This window comes from Alosa pseudoharengus, unplaced genomic scaffold (assembly GCF_046254945.1).
Source record: "Alosa pseudoharengus isolate Yale_2024_CS ecotype anadromous, Long Island Sound unplaced genomic scaffold, YU_APseudo_1.1 YU_APseudo_1.1_scf_23, whole genome shotgun sequence".
Lineage (NCBI taxonomy): Eukaryota > Metazoa > Chordata > Actinopteri > Clupeiformes > Clupeidae > Alosa > Alosa pseudoharengus.
The window spans coordinates 338,718-365,000 of NW_027468685.1; the positions used below are offsets into that span (position 1 = coordinate 338,718).

The following is a 26,283-nucleotide window of genomic DNA, read 5'->3' on the forward strand; positions in this document are numbered from 1 at the left end:
GACGGGACGGGGGCAGTTCCTGCAACGTTGTCTTCATGTCTCTTGGACTCCTGGATGGCCGATAGTTTGTGTGTGTGTGTGTGTATGTGTGACGATAGTGTATGTGTGACGATAGTGTGCGTGTGTATCTGTATCTCTTGGACTCCTGGATGGCCGATAGTGTGTGTGTGTGTGACGATAGTGTGTGTGTGTGTGTGTGACGATAGTGTGTGTGTGTATCTGTGTCTCTTGGACTCCTGGATGGGCGATAGTGTGTGTGTGTGTGACGATAGTGTGTGTGACCATAGTGTGTGTGTGTATCTGTGTCTCTTGGACTCCTGGATGGGCGATAGTGTGTGTGTGTGTGACGATAGTGTGTGTGTGTGTGTGTGACGATAGTGTGTGTGTGTGTGTGTGACGATAGTGTGTGTGTGTATCTGTGTCTCTTGGACTCCTGGATGGCCGATAGTGTGTGTGTGTGTGACGATAGTGTGTGTGTGTGTGTGTGACGATAGTGTGTGTGTGTATCTGTGTCTCTTGGACTCCTGGATGGGCGAGTGCACAAATGGAACAGAATGTTCTCGACTTCTGAAACCGGAGGGTCCAAGAAGATTGACCATAGTGTGCGTGTGTGTACGTGTAACGATAGTGTGCGTGTGTGTACGTGTAACGATAGTGTGTGTGTACGTGTGAAGATAGTTTGTATGTGTGACGATGGCGTGTGTGTGTGTGTGTGTGTGACGATAGTGTGTGTGTATGTGTGACGATAGTGTGTGTGTATGTGTGACGATGGCGTGTGTGTGTGTGACGATAGTGTGTGTGTGTGTGTGTGACGATAGTGTGTGTGTATGTGTGACGATAGTGACGATAGTGTGTGTGTATGTGTGACGATAGTGTGTGTGTATGTGTGACGATAGTGTGTATGTGTGACGATAGTGAGTGTGTATGTGTGACGATGGCGTGTGTCTGTGTGTGACGATAGTGTGTGTGTATGTGTGACGATAGTGTGTGTGTATGTGTGACGATGGCGTGTGTGTGTGTGACGATAGTGTGTGTGTGTGTGTGTGACGATAGTGTGTGTGTATGTGTGACGATAGTGACGATAGTGTGTGTGTATGTGTGACGATAGTGTGTGTGTATGTGTGACGATAGTGTGTATGTGTGACGATAGTGAGTGTGTATGTGTGACGATGGCGTGTGTCTGTGTGTGTGTGACGATAGTGTGTGTGTATGTGTGACGATAGTGTGTATGTGTGACGATAGTGTGTGTGTGTGTGTGACGATAGTGTGTGTGTATGTGTGACGATAGTGTGTGTGTATGTGTGACGATAGTGTGTATGTGTGACGATAGTGTGTGTGTGTGTGTGTGACGATAGTGTGCACAGAGAAAGAAAGGAAAGAGAATGAGAGTGTGTGTGTAAGAGAGAGACTGTGTGTGTGTGTGTGTGTGTGTGTAAGAGAGAGACTGTGTGTGTGTGTGTGTGTGTGTGTGTGTGTGTGTGTAAGAGAGAGACTGTGTGTGTGTGTGTGTGTGTGTGTGTGTGGACGGGGTTCTAGGTGTGTGTGTGTGTGTGTGTGTGTGGACGGATGGGGTTCTAGGGTTCATCGTCCTGGCCGTCCTCTGAGGTGGGCTCAGGGGAGGGGGGGGCAGATTTTGGCTCTGGGGGGGCATCAGAGTCGTCCCCGCTGCCACTGTCCCCCCCTCGCCCCTCGCTGCCCCCCCCTCCCGCCTGGTGGCTCTGGCCCTCCGGGCCCTCGGAGTTCTCCAGCATCTCCTGGATGAGGGGGGGCATAGAGCCCGGGATCTCCATCTTTAGGGAGATGACCCGCTCCGCACCTGCATGGGGTCAAAGGGCACAGGTCAAATGGAAGTGGGAGCGTGTGTACTTGTGGGAGGGCTTAGCAGGACAATTTTCAAGACATTTCACCAGCATTGCTAGGACAGTGAGGTTTGGCAGGACCCTCAGATGTCCTTGTAAACATAACATTATAAAACGTGTTTTCTGACTTCTAAAAGACCCCCTGCACCTTTTATTCAAGTGTCCTTATAAACTCCAAACCTGACATTTTTGTGTCTGGAGTTGTATGGAATTGTGCCCCCTATCGACCAAAAGATGTCTTTGCAGCCCATACACATTCCCGGGAAATGTATACACAACCGCGGGAAATTCATACACAACCATACCGAACGTTCCAAAATGGAACGTCCAAATCACTTTGGCGCAAGCAGCGTCATTTGCCTGAAGGGAGGCTCCAAGGCTGCATGCACGGTTGAGGAGAAGGACGGAACCCTTCTCGACACTAAGAAAGATTGAACTATTGAATTCAAGCTACCTTCCTAGCCTATTTGTATGCCTGTTGACCAAGCTAATATTAACGTGTAACGTGAACAGGAAATAGTAGGCTACCCAGGCCGTGTAATGATGCAGGCAACCTTCCAGGACATGCAAAAAGACCGACATTTGAAGTTGAAGTGAATTGAACTAATCTGGGAAGTAAAGCTCTAACTTTTAGACAATATTGTTATCGTTTGGGAATATGATTGGCTAATGACATAAGAAGCCCAATGCCGATAGCTAACGACACAACAAAAGTCACTTATTGAGGATACGGTGAGCATAGGCTACTTTCCATCTGAGGCAGGGCTTAGAATAAACGCTCAATATGACGTGTGAAAACAGCTGTTGTTAGATATGAAGTTATGTTTCTTTTGGACATGAACGGGTAAATGACGAACTTTGTCATGATGTTGTATGATTTAACAAAAGAGATAGTTAGCTGCCAAAAAGTCTATGTCCGACGAGGTAATTTCGTTTCGCCTGTGCATATCTAAAGTGACATATGCCTCAAGTTCAGTACGTGAATTGCAGCAGTTATTTTGCACCTCTATTGTAATAATGTGACTATATATATATATATATAGGTTTACATTATGCAGATGCAATGTATAGGAAGCCTGACAGCCAGTCCTGAACTGCTGCAAACAGTGTAAACAGAGTAAACTTTCTGACCGACAAGACACAAGCATTGCATAACATAACATGAGGCTATTGGCCTCATTCATTCCAGCAACCTGCATGTGTGAGACAAAGTCACTTGTGGATTGAAGCTCATCACTGGGTGTTCGAGTGCATGCTTTGTTTTAAGCCGTGCGCTTTAGCGGCGAGGGCTGCTCTCTCAGCCGTCGCTTGTGCACGCAGGGAAGACACAGAGGACGCCTTTGACCCAGTCACGCTATTTTCAGGAGCAATCTCTACAATGTCTTTTTGTGGTCTTAATTTGTATCCTTTACAGTCTTCAACACGTGTAATATACTCCTCAAATACAGCCATTTTAGGTGCATACCATTCAGCGTGATATTTTTCCTTATCTCCATTAGTCATTAAAGCTTGCGCGTTTACGTGTGCTTCAGTAGGCCTCAATTCATTCATTGCACTTCTATAATGCAGCAACGCTTTCGTCAATCTTTTCAACACTTGCATGAGCATCAAACAAAGCCCTTGTCTCGTTCAGTTTTCTTGTACACACGCCCAGTTTGCCACTGCAAGTCGCGGTTAAAGCTTCTAGGTTTTCGTTACCATAGGCTATTTCAGAGATTAATTATTAGGGCATAGCCTACACTGCAGCTTCCACTTTAATTGTTGTTTAGTCACTTTCACGTTCTGCATTCAGCAATTGAAGTAGATTTGTTTAGAACATATTAATGATCACCTTCGTAATGTTCAGTTGTAGGCCATCCTTTGTTATCGTTTTAACAGGAAAACTTGTGAAAGCGCTTCAGGATATAAACTTCTACTCACGGGCCGGAGACTTGAAAGATACATCCAATAATCCCTCCAAAGCTTTGTCCTTGTCACGAAGTTTCAAAGCCGACAGTCCATAGTCCATGAAAAGTTCCAAAAGCTTATCACGGGAGTTTTTGACTAACGTTGCGGCCTCCAACGCAGTTCATAATTTGCGCGGAGCCGCTATGACAGGAGCAGTCAGAGATGTTAATGACGCGCGGGTTACTTTCTTTACTTAAACGTTTATTTGCTTTTAGATTCTTTACATTTCTCTTTACCACGGTCAAACAAATCTGCCCCCTTCCTACTCCCGCTAGTTGATTCCAAATCACCTGTGTGATCACCTGGGGCCTCATGTACAAAGCTTGCGTACGCACAAAAATGCTGCGTACGCCACTTCTCACGCTCACGTCCGGATGTACGAAGACTGACTTGAACGTGAGAATGTGCGGTCCTCCACGCAAACTTCATGTCTGGCGTACGCACATTTCCAATGTGTATTTCTATTAGCACTCGTCAGTTGGCGACACTTATAGGCAATGCAGCGCAACAACATTAGTTGATCGCGAATCTAGGCCTTTATTTGCACAGTATATTGTGAAACGTGGGTTATTAAAAATGATAACACTTCGAAAGTATGCCCATGTTTCTATATAAATGGACATGCAACATGCTCAAATTCTACTAAGTTATGCAACAACCTATCTATATGTCTATATATAATGACAACTGTAGACTTATTAGAGGATACGAATTAAAAGGGAATGTGAAACCTATAGCCTACATGGATATAATAGATAGGCTGACTAATAAGCGCGGATATAGCCTATCCCTTAGTGTGATTGACTGCGGATACTTTGACTTTCCTCGAGTAGCCTAAGCATTCGCATTATTGTTGTCACACTGTGTGCAAATATAGGGATATAATCCAGAAATCGTAATGTTGTGGCAATGTGGGCTGGATCAACTTCGTTTATTCCACCTCGAATGCGTGGTAGCCTACTTGGACACGATTGATTTAATGTTTTTTAAATTAATGCAGTGTTGTAATGGTTCAAATGCATCAAACCCAGTTATGCGAACCCTGTCACCTACTTGCAGACTGACCAATAATTCTGCCACGGTCTCTGACCCTATAACTAGCCACTGCTACGCTCTGCCACTACTGTTTTTTTTATTATTATTAATTACAGATGATAAACACGTAAGATTCTTGCCATTTCGTCGGATAAACACTCCGACGAAACACCTCGCATTCGCTGGACATAAACTTTTTTTTATTAATTTGATGATTTCAATTATTCAACTTTGGAGCAGTTTCGAGTGTGAATGGATCCACAAATGAGTTTTCATTGTTATTAATATTGCAGGATAGGCCATTTTGTCTTCGCGGAGGTCTGCGCTCTCGAGTGGCCTAGTTAGCATATTAAAATGAGTGTGATTGAGGGAGGAGAGAGGGTGGAGTGTAATGCTCGTGCATGTACGCTTAATTTCACGTTAATTGGGATGTACAAAGAAAAGCTGCGTGGAATGCTGCGTACGCACAGTTTCATACATCAGGATTTTTTTGTGCGTACGCTACTTTTCAGGTTTGCACGTACGCAATGTTTTAGTATGAAATCCACGCAAGTCTTTGTACATGAGGCCCCTGGTATAGCCTAAGGTGAGAGAAGGTGGGGCTATATAGGAACTAATGTGAATATGAATCTGTGCCCAAACACCCCCCGTGACACAGATTGATAAGTATAAGTATACACTTTTGATCCCGTGAGGGAAATTTGTTCTCTGCATTTATCCCAATCCGTGAATTAGTGAAATATACACAGTGAGGTGAAGCACACACTAATCCCTGCGCTGTGAACTGCCTGCTACAGCGGTGCTCGGGGAGCAGTGAAGGGTTAGGTGCCTTGCTCAAGGGCACTTCAGCCATGGATGTGGGCATGGGAGAGCAGTGCTCAACCACTTCCCCGCCCACATTTTTCCTACTGGGTCAGGAATCGAACCGGCAACCCTGGTTACAAGCCCAAAGCCCTAACCAGTAGGCCACGGCTGCCCATCTGGCATATTAGTTAATAACTTGCTTTCTGTTAATCCCAAATAGGGTTAGTAAACATAATTTGGTAAATATAAAATAATTTTGTTGCTTACTAACAGGCATGGTGCAAAGTAGGCCTATAATAGTCTGTTTTTAGTCTGGGTAGGCTGTCACTGATTGGTCCCATGTTCATCAAAATTATATGACTACTACAAGGCCTAAATCCCAATGTATAAATTAAAATGATTATTCATTTGTTATCTCATTGTCATGCTGAAGCCTAAGGCACTTTAATTATATACAGTAATTTTAGAAGTTCTCAAATGACCTGGCTGCACTGTTTTGTAGGCACACCCCCTTTAAGGTGATTGTGCAATGTAAGATGCAATATAAGATGCAAAATACTGTAAATAGTTTACATGGCCTACTAGAAAACCCTCTGGTACCAGAAATCAAGTTTTCATAACCACACCGTGCAAATCGGCTCTAACCTGTTGTATTTAAGTGAACTCTAGTAAGTTATTTACCACCCTATCACAACATAGATTAAATAAGTAATGGCGACTGTTCAATTAAAGCTCTGCAAGTTTATCTTCCAGGCCCACCATTGCATTATAATATTACTGTGCTTAAAGTAGCAACTAGCCAGGCTATTAACACAGAATTCCTTGCCACAGACCCATCACAAAATAAATCTGGTTAGCGATACTGTAGTACTATGACATCCACGCTTTCAACGATTGTAGAATATAGTAGGCCTATTACATGAGAGTTAACCACATAGTCCTGGTGTCCATGACTTCTGTCTTCTTTGGGCCTGGTGGTTAGCTACCTGCGTGTCTCCGCATTGATTTTGAAAGTCCAATTTGCACTCCTCTTAATCAAGAGCGCACAAACTCGAATTTACGCACGCACAGCTGTCTTATTGATGAAGAAAATGCGAACGACAACTCTCATCTAAGGCATCATGATGCTTTGTGACAGATGTTTCATTCATAGGCTTACTGCATGTAGGTTACAAGACAAACTAAACACTATACAGCTCGTTCTGCAAAGGGAAAGGCCTATATCAACTATTAGCCTAGACACAATGGGAGGATATAAGCATTCCTTCTTCATAAACAATGAATTGGCAAATAAATGACCTATATCAATAGCCAAACTCATTCTTTAATTTAACATTAGGCAATGAAGGGGTTTTCCAAACAAACTACTCCTTAACAAGCAAGCCATATGGCTGGTGTGTGTTCCTTATATCCCAAAAGTGTGCCATCCTGACTCTATTTATTTTTAACTTTAATTTTTAAGTTTAACTATTTAGCACTTACACAGGTCTGTACATGGTGAAGCCCTGAGACTCATGTATGTGAAGTTGCTTTGATCAGTGCTCACCTATGATTAATTGTGCACTACCAGAGCCCTGAAAGATGTATCTTAAAGAAACAGGCGCTAATTGTAGGCTATAATAGGCTTTAGGCTCATACACTGTTGATATTTGAACTTACACCTAATATGTCAAGAATAGAATTGTGAAAGGCTTTCAGCACATAATAAGGTGCTATTAATTACATATAAATAAGATAAATCTATTATTAAATAATAAGATAAAAAGCAAAATGTGCACACAAAATGAGACAGGCCTATAGACAATTCTAGTATTAGCTATCCTAAGCTGTGATGACAGCTGAACTAACACACCTAATGAAACATAAAAATATTAAATGACTCACTAATTATTAATCACAATACACAAAAAAAGAAAAAAGTGGCTACTTAAACGCAATATCGTGTATGGGTGCGCGCTAGCTCTCTCTTTTTTGACTATAAATGTGTTTGCATCCCTGCATTTATCGGTGAGATTTTGGTACCTTTCTGAGGCAGGGTCTTTTTGATTTTGCAATGGCCTTCATGCTGATTGGAAGATTTTCGCGGGTATATTTTTTATGCGTGCTTGACGTCAATATAACTCGATGCACGCTGGCCAACAAAAACAGATTTCAGCGCCTGGTGTTTACGTAATCAGAAAAAGAGCTGTGAAGACTTTTTGTAAGTGGAGACACACGGATTGCTGCTGTCTGAGAGGGCGAAGTGAATTGGCCCAAGTGGGCTGGGTGACTTGTCGGCTAGTGGAAACTGCCCTACTGTTGCAATCATTTGTCACCATTTTTAAGGGTGGAGGTTGAGGGTGTTTGGTTAGTGGTAAAATAGACTGTTTTTACTGTGTGTTGGTGTCCAGGACTCAGCTGTGGTCTACCAGGACAGCATGGTATGCAAGAACAAATTTTGTCAACAGACTGATCTCTTCCCAGCAGTGATTTGAGTTGAGTTTTCGTTGGTCTGTGTGTGGACAAGACAAATCTATGTTGTGTGAGGAAAGTGTTTATCACGACTGTTCTTGTTGCATACAGTAGTTTGCCGACTGTAAAGCTGCTATATTGTATGTGTGTGTTGGTTTCCACAACAAAATCATGATTTGCTAGGACGGCATGGTATGCAAGGACAATTTTTGACAACAGACTGATCTCTTACCAGCAGTGATTTGAGTTGAGCTTTCGTTGGTCTGTGTGTGGACAAGACAAATCTATGTTGTGTGAGAACAGTGTTTATCAGGACTTGACTTTTTGTGTAGTTTGTCTAAGCAGCTATACTGTATGTGTGTGTTGGTTTCCATCACAAAGTCATGTTATGGAAGGACCGCATGGTATGCAAGAACCACCTCAAACAGAGGGTTTTTGTAGTGATCTGTATGGGGCAGACATTGGGGCAGTAATTGTGTAATAATGTATTGAAAAATAAAATTGAAATGCCAGAAAGTGTTTATCCATGGGCTGAAGTTTTAGCTGTTGTTGCAGTGTTGTGTAGGCAGTTTCTGCTGGTTGTATGATGTTGCTTTGATAACAGACACAGTCTAAAATTTGGCTAAGTCTTGGAGAAAACCCTGTATGGGAGAACAGTGCAGAAACATTGTAAAATTCTTGCTATACTTTGGGCAAGGCACCTAACCCCTCACTGCTCCCCGAGCGCCGCTGTTGTTGCAGGCAGCTCACTGCGCCGGGATTAGTGTGTGCTTCACCTCACTGTGTGTTCACTGTGTGCTGAGTGTGTTTCACTAATTCACCGAATTGGGATAAATGCAGAGGCTAAATTTCCCTCACGGGATCAAAAGAGTATATATACTTATACTTATATATCAGTTGTCTCCACCTATTACTTGTATATCTTACGATTTCAGTGCCTGGTGTTTACATAATCAGAAAAAGAGCCGTGAAGACTTTTTGTAAGTGGAGACACACGGATTGCTGCTGTCTCAGAGGGCAAAGTGAATTGGCCCAAGTGGGCTGTGTGACTTGTCGGCTAGTGGAAACTGCCCTAATGTTGCCATCATTTGTCACCATTTTTGAGGGTGGAGTTTGAGGGTGTTTGCTTAGTGGTAAAATAGACTGTTTTTACTGTGTGTTGGTGTCCAGGACTCAGCTGTGGTCTACTAGGACCGCATGGTATGCAAGAACAAATTTTGTCAACAGACTGATCTCTTACCAGCAGTGATTTGAGTTGAGCTTTCGTTGGTCTGTGTGTGGACAAGACAAATCTGTGTTGTGTGAGGACAGTGTTTATCAGGACTCATCTTGTTGTATACAGTAGTTTGTCGACTTTAAAGCTGTATTTGTGTGTGTTGGTTTCCACAACAAAATCATGTTGTGCTAGGACGGCATGGTATGCAAGGACAATTTTTGACAACACACTGATCTCTTACCAGCAGTGATTTGAGTTGAGCTTTCGTTGGTCTGTGTGTGGACAAGACAAATCTATGTTGTGTGAGGACAGTGTTTATCAGGACTCATCTTGTTGTATACAGTAGTTTGTCGACTTTAAAGCTGCATTTGTGTGTGTTGGTTTCCACAACAAAATCATGTTGTGCTAGGACGGCATGGTATGCAAGGACACTTTTTGACAACACACTGATCTCTTACCAGCAGTGATTTGAGTTGAGCTTTCGTTGGTCTGTGTGTGGACAAGACAAATCTATGTTTTGTGAGGACAGTTTTTATCAGGACTCATCTTGTTGTATACAGTAGTTTGTCGACTTTAAAGCTGTATTTGTGTGTGTTGGTTTCCACAACAAAATCATGTTGTGCTAGGACGGCATGGTATGCAAGGACACTTTTTGACAACACACTGATCTCTTACCAGCAGTGATTTGAGTTGAGCTTTCGTTGGTCTGTGTGTGGACAAGACAAATCTATGTTCTGTGAGGACAGTTTTTATCAGGACTCATCTTGTTGTATACAGTAGTTTGTCGACTTTAAAGCTGCTATATTGTATTTGTGTGTGTTGGTTTCTGCAACAAAATCATGTTGTGCTAGGACGGCATGGTATGCAAGGACAATTTTTAACAACAGACTGATCTCTGACCAACAGTGATTTGAGTTGAGCTTCCGTTGGTCTGTGTATGGACAAGACAAATCTAAGTTGTGTGAGAACAGTGTTTATCAGGACTTGACTTTTTGTGTAGTTTGTCTAAGCAGCTTTACTGTATGTGTGTGTTGGTTTCCATCACAAAGTCATGTTGTGGAAGGACCGCATGGTATGCAAGAACTAACTCAACTAACTTTTAGCGATCTGTATGGGGCAGACTTTGGGGCAGTTATTGTGCAATAATGTATTGAAAAATAAAAAATTGAAATGCCAGAAAGTGTTTATCAATGGGCTGAAGTTTTAGCTGTTGTTTGCAGTGTTGTGTAGGCAGTTTCTGCTGGTTGTATGATGTTGCTTTGATAACAGACACAGTCTAAAATTTGGTTTAGTCTTGGAGAAAACCCTGTATGGGAGAACAGTGCAGAAACATTGTAAAATTCTTGCTATACTGTGAGCAAGGCACCTAACCCCTCACTGCTCCCCGAGCGCCGCTGTTGTTGCAGGCAGCTCACTGCGCTGGGATTAGTGTGTGCTTCACCTCACTGTGTGTTCAATGTGTGCTGAGTGTGTTTCAGTAATTCACAGATTGGGATAAATGCAGAGACCAAATTTCCCTCACAGGATCGATCAAAAGAGTATATACTTATACTTATACTTATATATCAGTTGTCTCCACCTATTACTTGTATATCTTACGATTTCAGCGCCTGGTGTTTACGTAATCAGAAAAAGAGCCGTGAAGACTTTTTGTAAGTGGAGACACAGGGATTGCTGCTGTCTCAGAGGGCAAAGTGAATTGGCCCAAGTGGGCTGGGTGACTTGTTGGCTAGTGGAAACTGCCCTACTGTTGCCATCATTTGTCACCATTTTTGAGGACGGAGGTTGAGGGTGTTTGCTTAGTGATACAATAGACTGTTTTTACTGTGTGTTGGTGTCTAGGACTCAGCTGTGGTCTACTAGGACCACATGGTATGCAAGAACAACTTTTGTCAACAGACTGATCTCTTACTAGCAGTGATTTGAGTTGAGCTTTCGTTGGTCTGTGTGTGGACAAGACAAATCTATGTTGTGTGAGGACAGTGTTTATCAGGACTCATCTTGTTGTACACAGTAGTTTGTCGACTTTAAAGCTGCTATATTGTATTTGTGTGTGTTGGTTTCCACAACAAAATCATGTTGTGCTAGGACGGCATGGTATGCAAGGACAATTTTTGACAACAGACTGATCTCTTACCAGCAGTGATTTGAGTTGAGCTTTCGTTGGTCTGTGTGTGGACAAGACAAATCTATGTTCTGTGAGGACAGTGTTTATCAGGACTCGTCTTGTTGTATACTTTGTCGACTTTAAAGCTGCTATATTGTATTTGTGTGTGTTGGTTTAGCTAGAGAGACGAAACGTTGCATGCTCCATGTGGGTCATGAGCAGAAGGTCTGACTCGAATTTCAGCCTCCTAGCTCCATGCGAACACCCACAACTCCACCTCTGAAGTGGAAGTGGACCACTTTTTTATGTTTTTCCTTCTCGTTTTTTTTTTTGTGGGCATCTCAGAGATGCCACCTTTGGAACAGTTGGTGGGGGCCTCATGGCGGTGCTGTGCGTTTCAGTCCCGACCCTCTAGCACCTAGCGTTACCATGCCGGAAGAGGGAAACCTTATATATTTTGAACCGTTTACCTACTTCCGAGAATAATCCACTGACTCCAAACTGAGCCCAGCTTGTTTGTGATGCCCAGTTGTTCAACATATTCTGATTTCATACTGATCGGAACAACATAAGTGTGGTTTTTGGCTAAAAATTGAAAAATGGCTAAACGTTACCAATTCCACTACTTTGTCATTTTGAATAACTGCCATATGTACCCTAGCAACACCCTGACAACCACCTTAATTACCCTAGCAACAGCCTAGCAACCATCTTAATTACCCTAGCAGCAACCTAGCAACCACCTCTATGATATCAACCTAGCAACCACCATAGCAACCAACATCATTACGCTAGCAACCACCAATGCAACAGTGTTATTTTGCATATAAACCACCATATATACCCTAGCAACACACTAGCAACCATCTTAAATACCCTAGCAACAACCTAGCAACCACTTGTATAATGTCAAACTAACAACCACCATAGTGACCAACATGATTACCATAACAACCACCATAGCAACTGTTATTTTTTATAGCAACCACTATATCTACCCTAGCAACACTCTAGCAACCATCTTGATTACCCTAGCAACAACCTAGCAACCACCACTATAAAGTGACCATAGCAACCACCAAAGCAACCAGGTTATTTAGCATAGCAACCACCATATGTACCCTACCAACACTATATATTTACTGATTGGACCATGTGTGTGTTTTGGTTAAAATTAAAAAAATGGTTAAATGTTAAATCGTCAAAAAAGAATGTTTTGCAGGCACAATGCTTTGCACTATACTTAGAGAGACGAAACTTTGCATGCTCCATGTGGGTCATGAGCAGAAGGTCTGACTCGAATTTCAGCCTCCTAGCTCCATGCGAACACCCACAACTCCACCTCTAAAGTGGAAGTGGTCCACTTTTTTATGTTTCTCCTTCTTGGTTTTTTTTTTGTGGGTGTCTCAGAGATCCCACCTTTGAAACAGTTGTCGGGGGCCTCAAGGCGGTGCCGTGCATCTCAGTCCTGACCCTCTAGCACCTAGCGTTACCGCGCCAGAAGAGGGAAACCTTGTACGTTTCAAACCATTTACCTCCTTCCTGGAATAACCCACCGACTCCAAACCAAGCCCAGCTTGTTTGTGATGTCTCGTTGTTCAACATATTCTGATTTCATACTGATCGGAACAACATAAGTGTGTTTTTTGGCTAAAAATTGAAAAATGGCTAAACGTTACCAATTCCACTACTTTGTCATTTTGAATACCTGCCATATGTACCCTAGCAACACCCTGACAACCACCTTAATTACCCTAGCAACAGCCTAGCAACCATCTTAATTACCCTAGCAGCAACCTAGCAACCACCTCTATGATGTCAACCTAGCAACCACCATAGCAACCAACATCATTACGCTAGCAACCACCATTGCAACCGTGTTATTTTGCATATCAACCACCATATATACCCTAGCAACACACTAGCAACCATCTTAAATACCCTAGCAACAACCTAGCAACCACTTGTATAATGTCAAACTAACAACCACCATAGCAACCAACATGATTACCATAACAACCACCATAGCAACTGTGTTATTTTGCATAGCAACCACCATATCTACCCTAGCAACACTCTAGCAACCATCCTGATTACCCTAGCAACAACCTAGCAACCACCACTATAAAGTGACCATAGCAACCACCAAAGCAACCAGGTTATTTAGCATAGAAACCATCATATGTACCCTAGCAACACTATATATTTACTGATTGGACCAACATATGTGTGTTTTTTGGTTCAAATGTAAAAAATGGCTAAATGTTAAATCGTCCAAAAATTATGTTTTGCAGGTACAATGCTTTGCACTATAGCTAGAGAGACGAAACGTTGCATGCTCCATGTGGGTCATGAGCAGAAGGTCTGACTCGAATTTCAGCCTCCTAGCTCCATGCGAACACCCACAACTCCACCTCTGAAGTGGAAGTGGTCCACTTTTTTATGTTTTTCCTTCTCGGTTTTTTTTTTGTGGGTGTCTCGGAGATCCCACCTTTGAAACAGTTGTCGGGGGCCTCAAGGCGGTGCCGTGCATCTCAGTCCTGACCCTCTAGCACCTAGCGTTACCGCGCCAGAAGAGGGAAACCTTGTACGTTTCAAACCATTTACCTCCTTCCTGGAATAATCCACCGACTCCAAACCAAGCCCAGCTTGTTTGTGATGTCTCGTTGTTCAACATATTCTGATTTCATACTGATCGGAACAACATAAGTGTGGTTTTTGGCTAAAAATTGAAAAATGGCTAAACGTTACCAATTCCACTACTTTGTCATTTTGAATACCTGCCATATGTACCCTAGCAACACCCTGACAACCACCTTAATTACCCTAGCAACAGCCTAGCAACCATCTTAATTACCCTAGCAGCAACCTAGCAACCACCTCTATGATGTCAACCTAGCAACCACCATAGCAACCAACATCATTACGCTAGCAACCACCATTGCAACCGTGTTATTTTGCATATCAACCACCATATATACCCTAGCAACACACTAGCAACCATCTTAAATACCCTAGCAACAACCTAGCAACCACTTGTATAATGTCAAACTAACAACCACCATAGCGACCAACATAATTACCATAACAACCACCATAGCAACTGTGTTATTTTTTATAGCAACCACTATATCTACCCTAGCAACACTCTAGCAACCATCTTGATTACCCTAGCAACAACCTAGCAACCACCACTATAAAGTGACCATAGCAACACTATATATTTACTGATCGGACCAACATATGTGTGTTTTTTGGTTTAAATTTAAAAAATGGCTAAATGTTAAATCGTCAAAAAAGTATGTTTTGCAGGCACAATGCTTTGCACTATGGCTAGAGAGACGAAACTTTGCATGCTCCATGTGGGTCATGAGCAGAAGGTCTGACACGAATGTCAGCCTCCTAGCTCCATGTGAACACCTACAACTCCACCTCTGAAGTGGAAGTGGACCACTTTTTTATGTTTTTCCTTCTCGGTTTTTTTTTTGTGGGTGTCTCAGAGATCCCACCTTTGAAACAGTTGTCGGGGGCCTCAAGGCGGTGCCGTGCATCTCAGTCCTGACCCTCTAGCACCTAGCGTTACCGCGCCAGAAGAGGGAAACCTTGTACGTTTCAAACCATTTACCTCCTTCCTGGAATAACCCACCGACTCCAAACCAAGCCCAGCTTGTTTGTGATGTCTCGTTGTTCAACATATTCTGATTTCATACTGATCGGAACAACATAAGTGTGTTTTTTGGCTAAAAATTGAAAAATGGCTAAACGTTACCAATTCCACTACTTTGTCATTTTGAATACCTGCCATATGTACCCTAGCAACACCCTGACAACCACCTTAATTACCCTAGCAACAGCCTAGCAACCATCTTAATTACCCTAGCAGCAACCTAGCAACCACCTCTATGATGTCAACCTAGCAACCACCATAGCAACCAACATCATTACGCTAGCAACCACCATTGCAACCGTGTTATTTTGCATATCAACCACCATATATACCCTAGCAACACACTAGCAACCATCTTAAATACCCTAGCAACAACCTAGCAACCACTTGTATAATGTCAAACTAACAACCACCATAGCGACCAACATAATTACCATAACAACCACCATAGCAACTGTGTTATTTTTTTATAGCAACCACTATATCTACCCTAGCAACACTCTAGCAACCATCTTGATTACCCTAGCAACAACCTAGCAACCACCACTATAAAGTGACCATAGCAACCACCAAATCAACCGCGTGATTTAGCATAGCAACCACCATATGTACTCTAGCAACACTATATATTTACTGATCGGACCAACATATGTGTGTTTTTTGGTTTAAATTTAAAAAATGGCTAAATGTTAAATCGTCAAAAAAGTATGTTTTGCAGGCACAATGCTTTGCACTATGGCTAGAGAGACGAAACTTTGCATGCTCCATGTGGGTCATGAGCAGAAGGTCTGACACGAATGTCAGCCTCCTAGCTCCATGTGAACACCTACAACTCCACCTCTGAAGTGGAAGTGGACCACTTTTTTATGTTTTTCCTTCTCGGTTTTTTTTTTGTGGGTGTCTCAGAGATCCCACCTTTGAAACAGTTGTCGGGGGCCTCAAGGCGGTGCCGTGCATCTCAGTCCTGACCCTCTAGCACCTAGCGTTACCGCGTCAGAAGAGGGAAACCTTGTACGTTTCAAACCATTTACCTCCTTCCTGGAATAACCCACCGACTCCAAACCAAGCCCAGCTTGTTTGTGATGTCTCGTTGTTCAACATATTCTGATTTCATACTGATCGGAACAACATAAGTGTGTTTTTTGGCTAAAAATTGAAAAATGGCTAAACGTTACCAATTCCACTACTTTGTCATTTTGAATACCTGCCATATGTACCCTAGCAACACCCTGACAACCACCTTAATTACCCTAGCAACAGCCTAGCAACCATCTTAATTACCCTAGCAGCAACCTAGCAACCACCTCTATGATGTCAACCTAGCAACCACCATAGCAACCACCATAGCAACCAACATCATTACGCTAGCAACCACCATTGCAACCATGTTATTTTGCATATGAACCACCATATATACCCTAGCAACACACTAGCAACCATCTTAAATACCCAAGCAACATTCTAGCAACCACTTGTATAATGTCAAACTAACAACCACCATAGCAACCAACATGATTGCCATAACAACCACCATAACAACTGTGTTATTTTGCATAGCAACCACACTATCTACCCTAGCAACACTCTAGCAACCATCCTGATTACCCTAGCAACAACCTAGCAACCACCACTATAAAGTGACCATAGCAACCACCAAAGCAACCAGGTTATTTAGCATAGCAACCACCATATGTACCCTACCAACACAATATATTTACTGATTGGACCATGTGTGTTTTTTGGTTAAAATTAAAAAAATGGCTAAATGTTAAATCGTCAAAAAAGTATGTTTTGCAGGCACAATGCTTTGCACTATACTTAGAGAGACGAAACTTTGCATGCTCCATGTGGGTCATGAGCAGAAGGTCTGACTCGAATTTCAGCCTCCTAGCTCCATGCGAACACCCACAACTCCACCTCTAAAGTGGAAATGGTCCACTTTTTTATGTTTCTCCTTCTTGTTTTTTTTTTTGTGCGTGTCTCAGAGATTCCACCTTTGAAACAGTTGTCGGGGGCCTCAAGGCGGTGCCGTGCATCTCAGTCCTGACCCTCTAGCACCTAGCGTTACCGCGCCAGAAGAGGGAAACCTTGTACGTTTCAAACCATTTACCTCCTTCCTGGAATAATCCACCGACTCCAAACCAAGCCCAGCTTGTTTGTGATGTCTCGTTGTTCAACATATTCTGATTTCATACTGATCGGAACAACATAAGTGTGGTTTTTGGCTAAAAATTGAAAAATGGCTAAACGTTACCAATTCCACTACTTTGTCATTTTGAATACCTGCCATATGTACCCTAGCAACACCCTGACAACCACCTTAATTACCCTAGCAACAGCCTAGCAACCATCTTAATTACCCTAGCAGCAACCTAGCAACCACCTCTATGATGTCAACCTAGCAACCACCATAGCAACCAACATCATTACGCTAGCAACCACCATTGCAACCGTGTTATTTTGCATATCAACCACCATATATACCCTAGCAACACACTAGCAACCATCTTAAATACCCTAGCAACAACCTAGCAACCACTTGTATAATGTCAAACTAACAACCACCATAGCGACCAACATAATTACCATAACAACCACCATAGCAACTGTGTTATTTTTTATAGCAACCACTATATCTACCCTAGCAACACTCTAGCAACCATCTTGATTACCCTAGCAACAACCTAGCAACCACCACTATAAAGTGACCATAGCAACCACCAAATCAACCGCGTGATTTAGCATAGCAACCACCATATGTACTCTAGCAACACTATATATTTACTGATCGGACCAACATATGTGTGTTTTTTGGTTTAAATTTAAAAAATGGCTAAATGTTAAATCGTCAAAAAAGTATGTTTTGCAGGCACAATGCTTTGCACTATGGCTAGAGAGACGAAACTTTGCATGCTCCATGTGGGTCATGAGCAGAAGGTCTGACACGAATGTCAGCCTCCTAGCTCCATGTGAACACCTACAACTCCACCTCTGAAGTGGAAGTGGACCACTTTTTTATGTTTTTCCTTCTCGGTTTTTTTTTTGTGGGTGTCTCAGAGATCCCACCTTTGAAACAGTTGTCGGGGGCCTCAAGGCGGTGCCGTGCATCTCAGTCCTGACCCTCTAGCACCTAGCGTTACCGCGTCAGAAGAGGGAAACCTTGTACGTTTCAAACCATTTACCTCCTTCCTGGAATAACCCACCGACTCCAAACCAAGCCCAGCTTGTTTGTGATGTCTCGTTGTTCAACATATTCTGATTTCATACTGATCGGAACAACATAAGTGTGTTTTTTGGCTAAAAATTGAAAAATGGCTAAACGTTACCAATTCCACTACTTTGTCATTTTGAATACCTGCCATATGTACCCTAGCAACACCCTGACAACCACCTTAATTACCCTAGCAACAGCCTAGCAACCATCTTAATTACCCTAGCAGCAACCTAGCAACCACCTCTATGATGTCAACCTAGCAACCACCATAGCAACCACCATAGCAACCAACATCATTACGCTAGCAACCACCATTGCAACCATGTTATTTTGCATATGAACCACCATATATACCCTAGCAACACACTAGCAACCATCTTAAATACCCAAGCAACATTCTAGCAACCACTTGTATAATGTCAAACTAACAACCACCATAGCAACCAACATGATTGCCATAACAACCACCATAACAACTGTGTTATTTTGCATAGCAACCACACTATCTACCCTAGCAACACTCTAGCAACCATCCTGATTACCCTAGCAACAACCTAGCAACCACCACTATAAAGTGACCATAGCAACCACCAAAGCAACCAGGTTATTTAGCATAGCAACCACCATATGTACCCTACCAACACAATATATTTACTGATTGGACCATGTGTGTTTTTTGGTTAAAATTAAAAAAATGGCTAAATGTTAAATCGTCAAAAAAGTATGTTTTGCAGGCACAATGCTTTGCACTATACTTAGAGAGACGAAACTTTGCATGCTCCATGTGGGTCATGAGCAGAAGGTCTGACTCGAATTTCAGCCTCCTAGCTCCATGCGAACACCCACAACTCCACCTCTAAAGTGGAAATGGTCCACTTTTTTATGTTTCTCCTTCTTGTTTTTTTTTTTGTGCGTGTCTCAGAGATTCCACCTTTGAAACAGTTGTCGGGGGCCTCAAGGCGGTGCCGTGCATCTCAGTCCTGACCCTCTAGCACCTAGCATTACCGCGCCAGAAGAGGGAAACCTTGTACGTTTCAAACCATTTACCTCCTTCCTGGAATAACCCACCGACTCCAAACCAAGCCCAGCTTGTTTGTGATGTCTCGTTGTTCAGCATATTCTGATTTCATACTGATCGGAACAACATAAGTGTGGTTTTTGGCTAAAAATTGAAAAATGGCTAAACGTTACCAATTCCACTACTTTGTTATTTTGAATAACAACTGCCATATGTACCCTAGCAACACCCTGACAACCACCTTAATTACCCTAGCAACAGCCTAGCAACCATCTTAATTACCCTAGCAGCAACCTAGCAACCACCTCTATGATGTCAACCTAGCAACCACCATAGCAACCAACATCATTACGCTAGCAACCACCATTGCAACCATGTTATTTTGCATATGAACCACCATATATACCCTAGCAACACACTAGCAACCATCTTAAATACCCTAGCAACATTCTAGCAACCACTTGTATAATGTCAAACTAACAACCACCATAGCAACCAACATGATTGCCATAACAACCACCATAACAACTGTGTTATTTTGCATAGCAACCACACTATCTACCCTAGCAACACTCTAGCAACCATCTTGATTACCCTAGCAACAACCTAGCAACCACCACTATAAAGTGACCATAGCAACCACCAAAGCAACCAGGTTATTTAGCATAGCAACCACCATATGTACCCTACCAACACTATATATTTACTGATTGGAACATGTGTGTTTTTTGGTTAAAATAAAAAAAATGGCTAAATGTTAAATCGTCAAAAAAGTATGTTTTGCAGGCACAATGCTTTGCACTATAGCTAGAGAGATGAAACTTTGCATGCTCCATGTGGGTCATGAGCAGAAGGTCTGACACGAATGTCAGCCTCCTAGCTCCATGCGAACACCCACAACTCCACCTCTAAAGTGGAAATGGTCCACTTTTTAATGTTTTTCCTTCTCGTTTTTTTTTTGTGGGCGTCTCAGAGATGCCACCTTTGGAACACTTGGTGGGGGCCTCAAGGCGGTGCTGTGCGTCTTGGTCCCAACCCTCTAGCACCTAGCGTTACCATGCCGGAAGAGGGAAACCTCATATATTTCGAACCGTTTACCTACTTCCGAAAATAATCCACTGACTCCAAACTGAGCCCGGCTTGTTTGTGATGCCCAGTTGTTCAACATATTCTGATTTCATACTGATCGGAACGACATAAGTGTGTTTTTTGGCTAAAAGTTTAAGAAATGGCTAAATGTTAAATCTTCAAAAAAGTATGTTTTGCAGGCACAATGCTTTGCACTTTAGCTAGAGAGACGAAACTTTGCATGCTCCATGTGGGTCATGAGCAGAAGGTCTGACTCGAATTTCAGCCTCCTAGCTCCATGCGAACACCCACAACCCCACCTCTGAAGTGGAAGTGGTCCACTTTTTTATGTTTTTCCTTCTCGGTTTTTTTTGTGGGCATCTCAGAGATCCCACCTTTGAAACAGTTGTCGGGGGCCTCAAGGCGGTGCCGTGCATCTCAGTCCTGACCCTCTAGCACCTAGCGTTACGGCGCCAGAAGAGGGAAACCTTGTACGTTTCAAACCATTTACCTCCTTCCTGGAATAACCCACCGACTCTAGTATATTTCTCAGATGGGAATATTTACTTTTACTGAAGTAATTTTTAAAGGAAGTAATTGTACTTTTACTTGAGTTTAGGTTTTCAGTACTCTACCCACCACTGGATGTTATAATCCAACGCTCAGTCTAGCAACCAATGGTCACAAACACCAGACAAATGGCCATCTAACAGTATGCAGTATGCAGCATGTCATTGGGGTTATCAAGTGGGAACTTTTATTCACTGATGTTTCATTAAGTTAGGCCTACAACACCTCATAAAGGCTTAATGGGGACACCAGCATCCTGGAGTCACCCCCCTCAATGTTGCCACCACATTACCACATTTAGTGCATCCAATACTCTATTTACTATAGACTACAATAGACTACTTACCATGTCTGTGTGTTGTGTTCAGACTGACCCCATAATCCATATTTGTCCTTTTAAACTAGATATTTTTCATATCTGTGTATGTGTATCACACTGACCTAATATACCATGTATATCCTTTTAAAACATATACTTACCATGTCTGTGTGTTGTGTTCAGACCGACCCCCTAATCCAAATTTATCCTTTTAAACTAGATATTTTTCATGTCTGTGTATGTGTATCACACTGACCTAATATACCACGTATGTCCTTTTAAAACATATACTTACCATGTCTGTGTGTTGTGTTCAGACCGACCCCCTAATCCATATTTGTCCTTTTAAACTAGATATTTGTCATGTCTGTGTATGTGTATCACACTGACCTAATATACCACGTATGACCTTGTAAAACATATACTTACCATGTCTGTGTGTTGTGTTCAGACCGACCCCCTAATCCATATTTGTCCTTTTAAACTACATATTTGTCATGTCTGTGTATGTGTATCACACTGACCTAATATACCACGTATGACCTTGTAAACATGCTTTCTAACATGTCTCCTTAAACCATTGAAAAGTCAGAAAATTCCTATTTCAGACTGTGATGTGTGTATATGAATTTTTAACGCAGATGTATCTTAGTTAGAACAAAACAAATTTTTTTGATGTCCTTTTCGTAGCTGTAACATCAAGGGAAAGGGTGGTCCTCTCAAACAATGATTAGTTCAGGTCTGCTGAAAATGTCCTGCTAAACCCTCAAACCAGTATGTGTGTGTGTGTGTGTGTGTGTATGTGTGCACATGTGTGTGTGTATGTGTGCACGTGCGTGTGTATGTGTGCACGTGTGTGTGTGTGTGTGTATGTATGCACGTGTGTGTGTGTGTGTGTATGTGTGCACGTGCGTGTGTATGTGTGCACGTGTGTGTGTGTGTGTGTATGTGTGCACGTGTGTGTGTGTGTGTGTGTGTGTATGTGTGCACGTGTGTGTGTGTGTGTGTGTGTGTGTGTGTGTATGTGTGCACGTGTGTGTGTGTATGTGTGCACGTGCGTGTGTATGTGTGCACGTGTGTGTGTGTGTATGTGTGCACGTGTGTGTGTGTGTGTGTATGTGTGCACGTGCGTGTGTATGTGTGCACGTGTGTGTGTGTGTGTATGTGTGCACGTGTGTGTGTGTGTGTATGTGTGCACGTGCGTGTGTATGTGTGCACGTGTGTGTGTGTGTGTGTGTATGTGTGCACGTGTGTGTGTGTGTGTGTATGTGTGCACGTGTGTGTATGTGTGCACGTGTGTGTGTGTGTGTGTATGTGTGCACGTGTGTGTGTATGTGTGCGTGTGCGTGTGTGTATGTGTGCACGTGTGTGTGTATGTGTGCACGTGTGTGTGTGTATGTGTGCACGTGCGTGTGTGTGTGTCACCTTTGGCGCTGATGCTGCGCAGGTCGGTGATCTTCATCAGGGTCTTGGGGAACATGTGCGGCTTGCTGGGCCTCCTCTTCCTCACGTAGATCTTCAGCGCCTCCAGCAGCGGCTCCTGCAGCTCGTCCACCTTTGAGGGCTCCTCCAGATCCTGCCGATCTGCACGCACACACACACACGCGCACACGCACACACACACAGTTACTTAAAGAAGAGAGGGAGAGAAAGTGGAGAGGGAGGACAGAAGTAAGAGAGAGAAGGTAGTTGGATAGAGAGGAGACTTTTAACTTCCCTGCTGAAAAACCAGCCTGACCAGCTTAAGGTGGTTTGCATCAGCGTACTATGGTTTTGCTTGTCGTACCACCTCAAGCCTCAAGGTGTTGCTGGTCTATGTTGCTGGTTTAACTGGCCATGCCAGTCCTGCTGAAAAAACAGCCTGACCAGCTTAAGGTGGTTTGCTGGTTGACCACCCTATGATGGTTGACCTGCTAGACCAGCAAAACTTGCAAAAACATACCTTCAGCTGGCTTATGATGGTAATTCAGCCAGTTTTGCTTGTTGTACCACCTCAAGCTGGTCATTTTAGCTGGTGTTGTTGGTCTACACTGCTGGTTTAACTGGCTATGCCACCTTATGTTGGTCACCCTGCTGAAAAAAACAGCCTGACCAGCTAAAGGTGGTTTGCTGGTTGACCAGCTTGTTGACCAGCTAATTTGACCACCCTATGATGGTTGACCTGCTAGACCTGCAAAACTCTTGCGAAAACATACCTTCAGCTGGTTTACCCACCTAACGATGGTAATTCAGCTGGTTTTGCTTGTCGTACCACCTCAAGCTGGTCATTTTAGCTGGTGTTGCTGGTCTACACTGCTGGTTTAACTGGCCGTGCCAGCTTATGTTGGTCAAACCAGCATGACCATCTTACACCAACAATGTCAAGCTTAGCAGGCTGGTCACCAGCATAAACATCTTGCACCAGCTGTATCTCACACGACAGGCTGGTCAAACCAGCATGACCAGCTTCCTCAGATGGTCACGCCAGCATATCCAGCTGGTGGTCCAACCAGCTACACCAGCAAAGACCAGCAAGAGCTGGAAGAAAACCAGCTAAAACCAGCTACTAGCATAAGCTGGTTTCTAGCTGGTTTTTTCAGCAGGGCATTCTAGCAAACCAGCATGACCAGCTTGACAGGCTGGTCACCAGCATGACCATCTTGCACCGGCTGTATCCCACAAGAAAGGCTGGTCACACCAGCATGACCAGCTTCCTGGCCCAACCAGCTACACCAGCAAAGACCAGTTTATTAGTCTAGCTCTAGCTAAGTATGCAAAGTATGTAGTCAATCACACTAAGGGCTAACTACATGACGCTTATTAGTCTAGCTCTAGCTAAGTATGCAGTCAGTCACACTAAAGGGCTTACTGCATGGCGCTAACTACTTTAGTCTTATTAGTCTAGTTACAGCTAAGTATGCCTAGCCTATAAATCTAGATGCACCCTAGCAGCAGCAAATTACATTTGCTTCCAGGGCTGGTCTAGCAACTCTCCGTTGGCTTGTGAGCTCGAACAATTAAACTTCTATCAGGCCAATCAAATCGTGTATAGAGTCGTTAGGCGGTCTTAACACAATGATTGATGGCAGAGTTGCAACGGTTTGGCTTGAATTCCCTGCTACTTGAAAACAAAGAAGATAGATGTTGCTGTTGGCCAGGGGTGTCCAAACTACGGCCCGCGGGCCAACTGCGGCCCGCCACGCACTTTAATCCGGCCCGCCGAGCATTTATTAGTTAATCATAGATCCGGCCCGCCACACACTTTAATCCGGCCTGCCCTGCATTTAATTAATTAGGTTATCATAGGCCGCTCGCTATTCCAGCATAGACAATGTTGTGAATAACTGTAGGCTACTGCAAACTTCTTTACGCTCTTCCTAGAGAGCGTTTACCATGTCAATGTCAAAACAGCTTGTTACATCGAGATAGTATCTCCATTGCAGCAGATCTAACTAGGCGTTATGCCACTCCATTTAATTGGGAACGCATTTGAGCGTGCACAAGAGGGAGAGACTGCGACAGCTTCCAGCTGGCTTGTTATTGTTGATAATTGATATCTCCTTTTTATAAGAAACGTTTAAAAGGAAATCGTGATGGCAACAGTAGTTTCCACTACTGACCATTTATAAACTGTGAGCCATAGGCACAGCACTAGCCATAGGCTCGCGGAGCTGGCAAAAGAGCCTTAAAGTGACAGTGCACCATTTATAAATGAATTAAACAACATCAAATGAACAGTATTTCGTAAGAATTAATTTTCTACAACAGTACTACTTTGTCATTTAAATGATACAAAACAATATATATATATATATATATATATATATATATATATATATATATATATATATATATATATATATATATACACACACACACACATATATATATATATATATATATATATATATATATATATATATATATATAATGTTTTGTATCATTTAAATGACAAAGTAATTCTGTTTTTTCATTTTTTTTTTTTGTGTGGCCCGCCGGCCAATTTTCAAAACCCAATGTGGCCCTTGAGTCAAAAAGTTTGGACACCCCTGCTGTTGGCCAACAGTGTGACACGAGTTAAGCTTGTTTTAAGTTGGCAAGTTTGAACTAGCCAACTAGCTCAACTAGCTCCGCTGGTGGGAAAACGCATGGGACTCAGCGCTGTCCTATTGTGTGCAGAGGGAATTTGAAAGACAACCGATTATCCCGCCCCTTGGACTGAGCACTGCGAACGGTGAGTGCCCAGACCCTACATTTTAAAGGATAATTCCGGTGTGATTTTGACCTAAAGTGTGTTGAAACATGATACCGAGTGTGAACGTATGTCTCATAGCTCACCTCGGCTTGTCCCCTGCACTCAGAAATCTGGCGCTAGTTAGCCAATGCTACCAACAGTGTTTCGTTGTGGTGCCTCGGGCATCGGCCTAGCCATGCAAATAAATCACTGTTTTACACCATTTACGAGGCTCAAAGTAGATCCATACTTCATTGGTAGACTTCCGAGGGCCTTGACATTTAAAACGAGACATGGAGAACTTTGAAAAAGCACTGGTAGTTTATTTACAAGACGATTTATACAGACAGTACCTTAAGGAATTTTACCGTTCGACGCCATCTTGAATTTAGTCACAATAAGTCGAGCGACGAGTACGAACGAACAAGTATGAAAAGGGATCAGATTCCAAAAATAATTCAGTGGAGATGCATGGATTCTAGTTGGGGCTACTGGAAGCAATATAAAAGATGTTTGGACCAGGACACGATGGCATCACTAGTTTGTGTGTGTGTGTGTGTGTGTGTTTTGAGTGCTGTTCGGGCTGCAAATTTCGGTCCGAACACGGCCCGTGTCCGACAGAGTTGCCGAGAGAGTGAACCCGACAGGCATTTCCATTTTTATGTCCGAACCCGACCCGAGCCCGACGCAGATGATGCCTCAGTTATTCCCATGCTAGTGATTAAATGTTCACGTTTGTGGATAGCCTGTCTTTTTTTAGCCTATTAAACGGAACAAACAAATGGAATTCTTGTC

At 42.9% G+C, this 26,283-nt stretch overlaps 1 protein-coding gene across 1 annotated transcript in view; it reads right to left on the reverse strand.

Moving 5' to 3' along the window:
* Positions 1–1,531: 1,531 nt before the first annotated feature.
* The window catches only part of LOC143140296 (retinoic acid receptor beta-like), a 213,261-nt gene continuing 188,509 nt past the window's right edge, over positions 1,532–26,283 (reverse strand). The window contains exons 7-8 of the mRNA XM_076301076.1: positions 22,701–22,859; positions 1,532–1,816 (exon numbers count right to left, since the gene is read on the reverse strand). Coding sequence (XP_076157191.1) covers positions 1,575–1,816; positions 22,701–22,859 — 401 coding nt within the window. The 3' untranslated portion in view covers positions 1,532–1,574. The remainder of the gene's footprint in view (positions 1,817–22,700; positions 22,860–26,283) is intronic.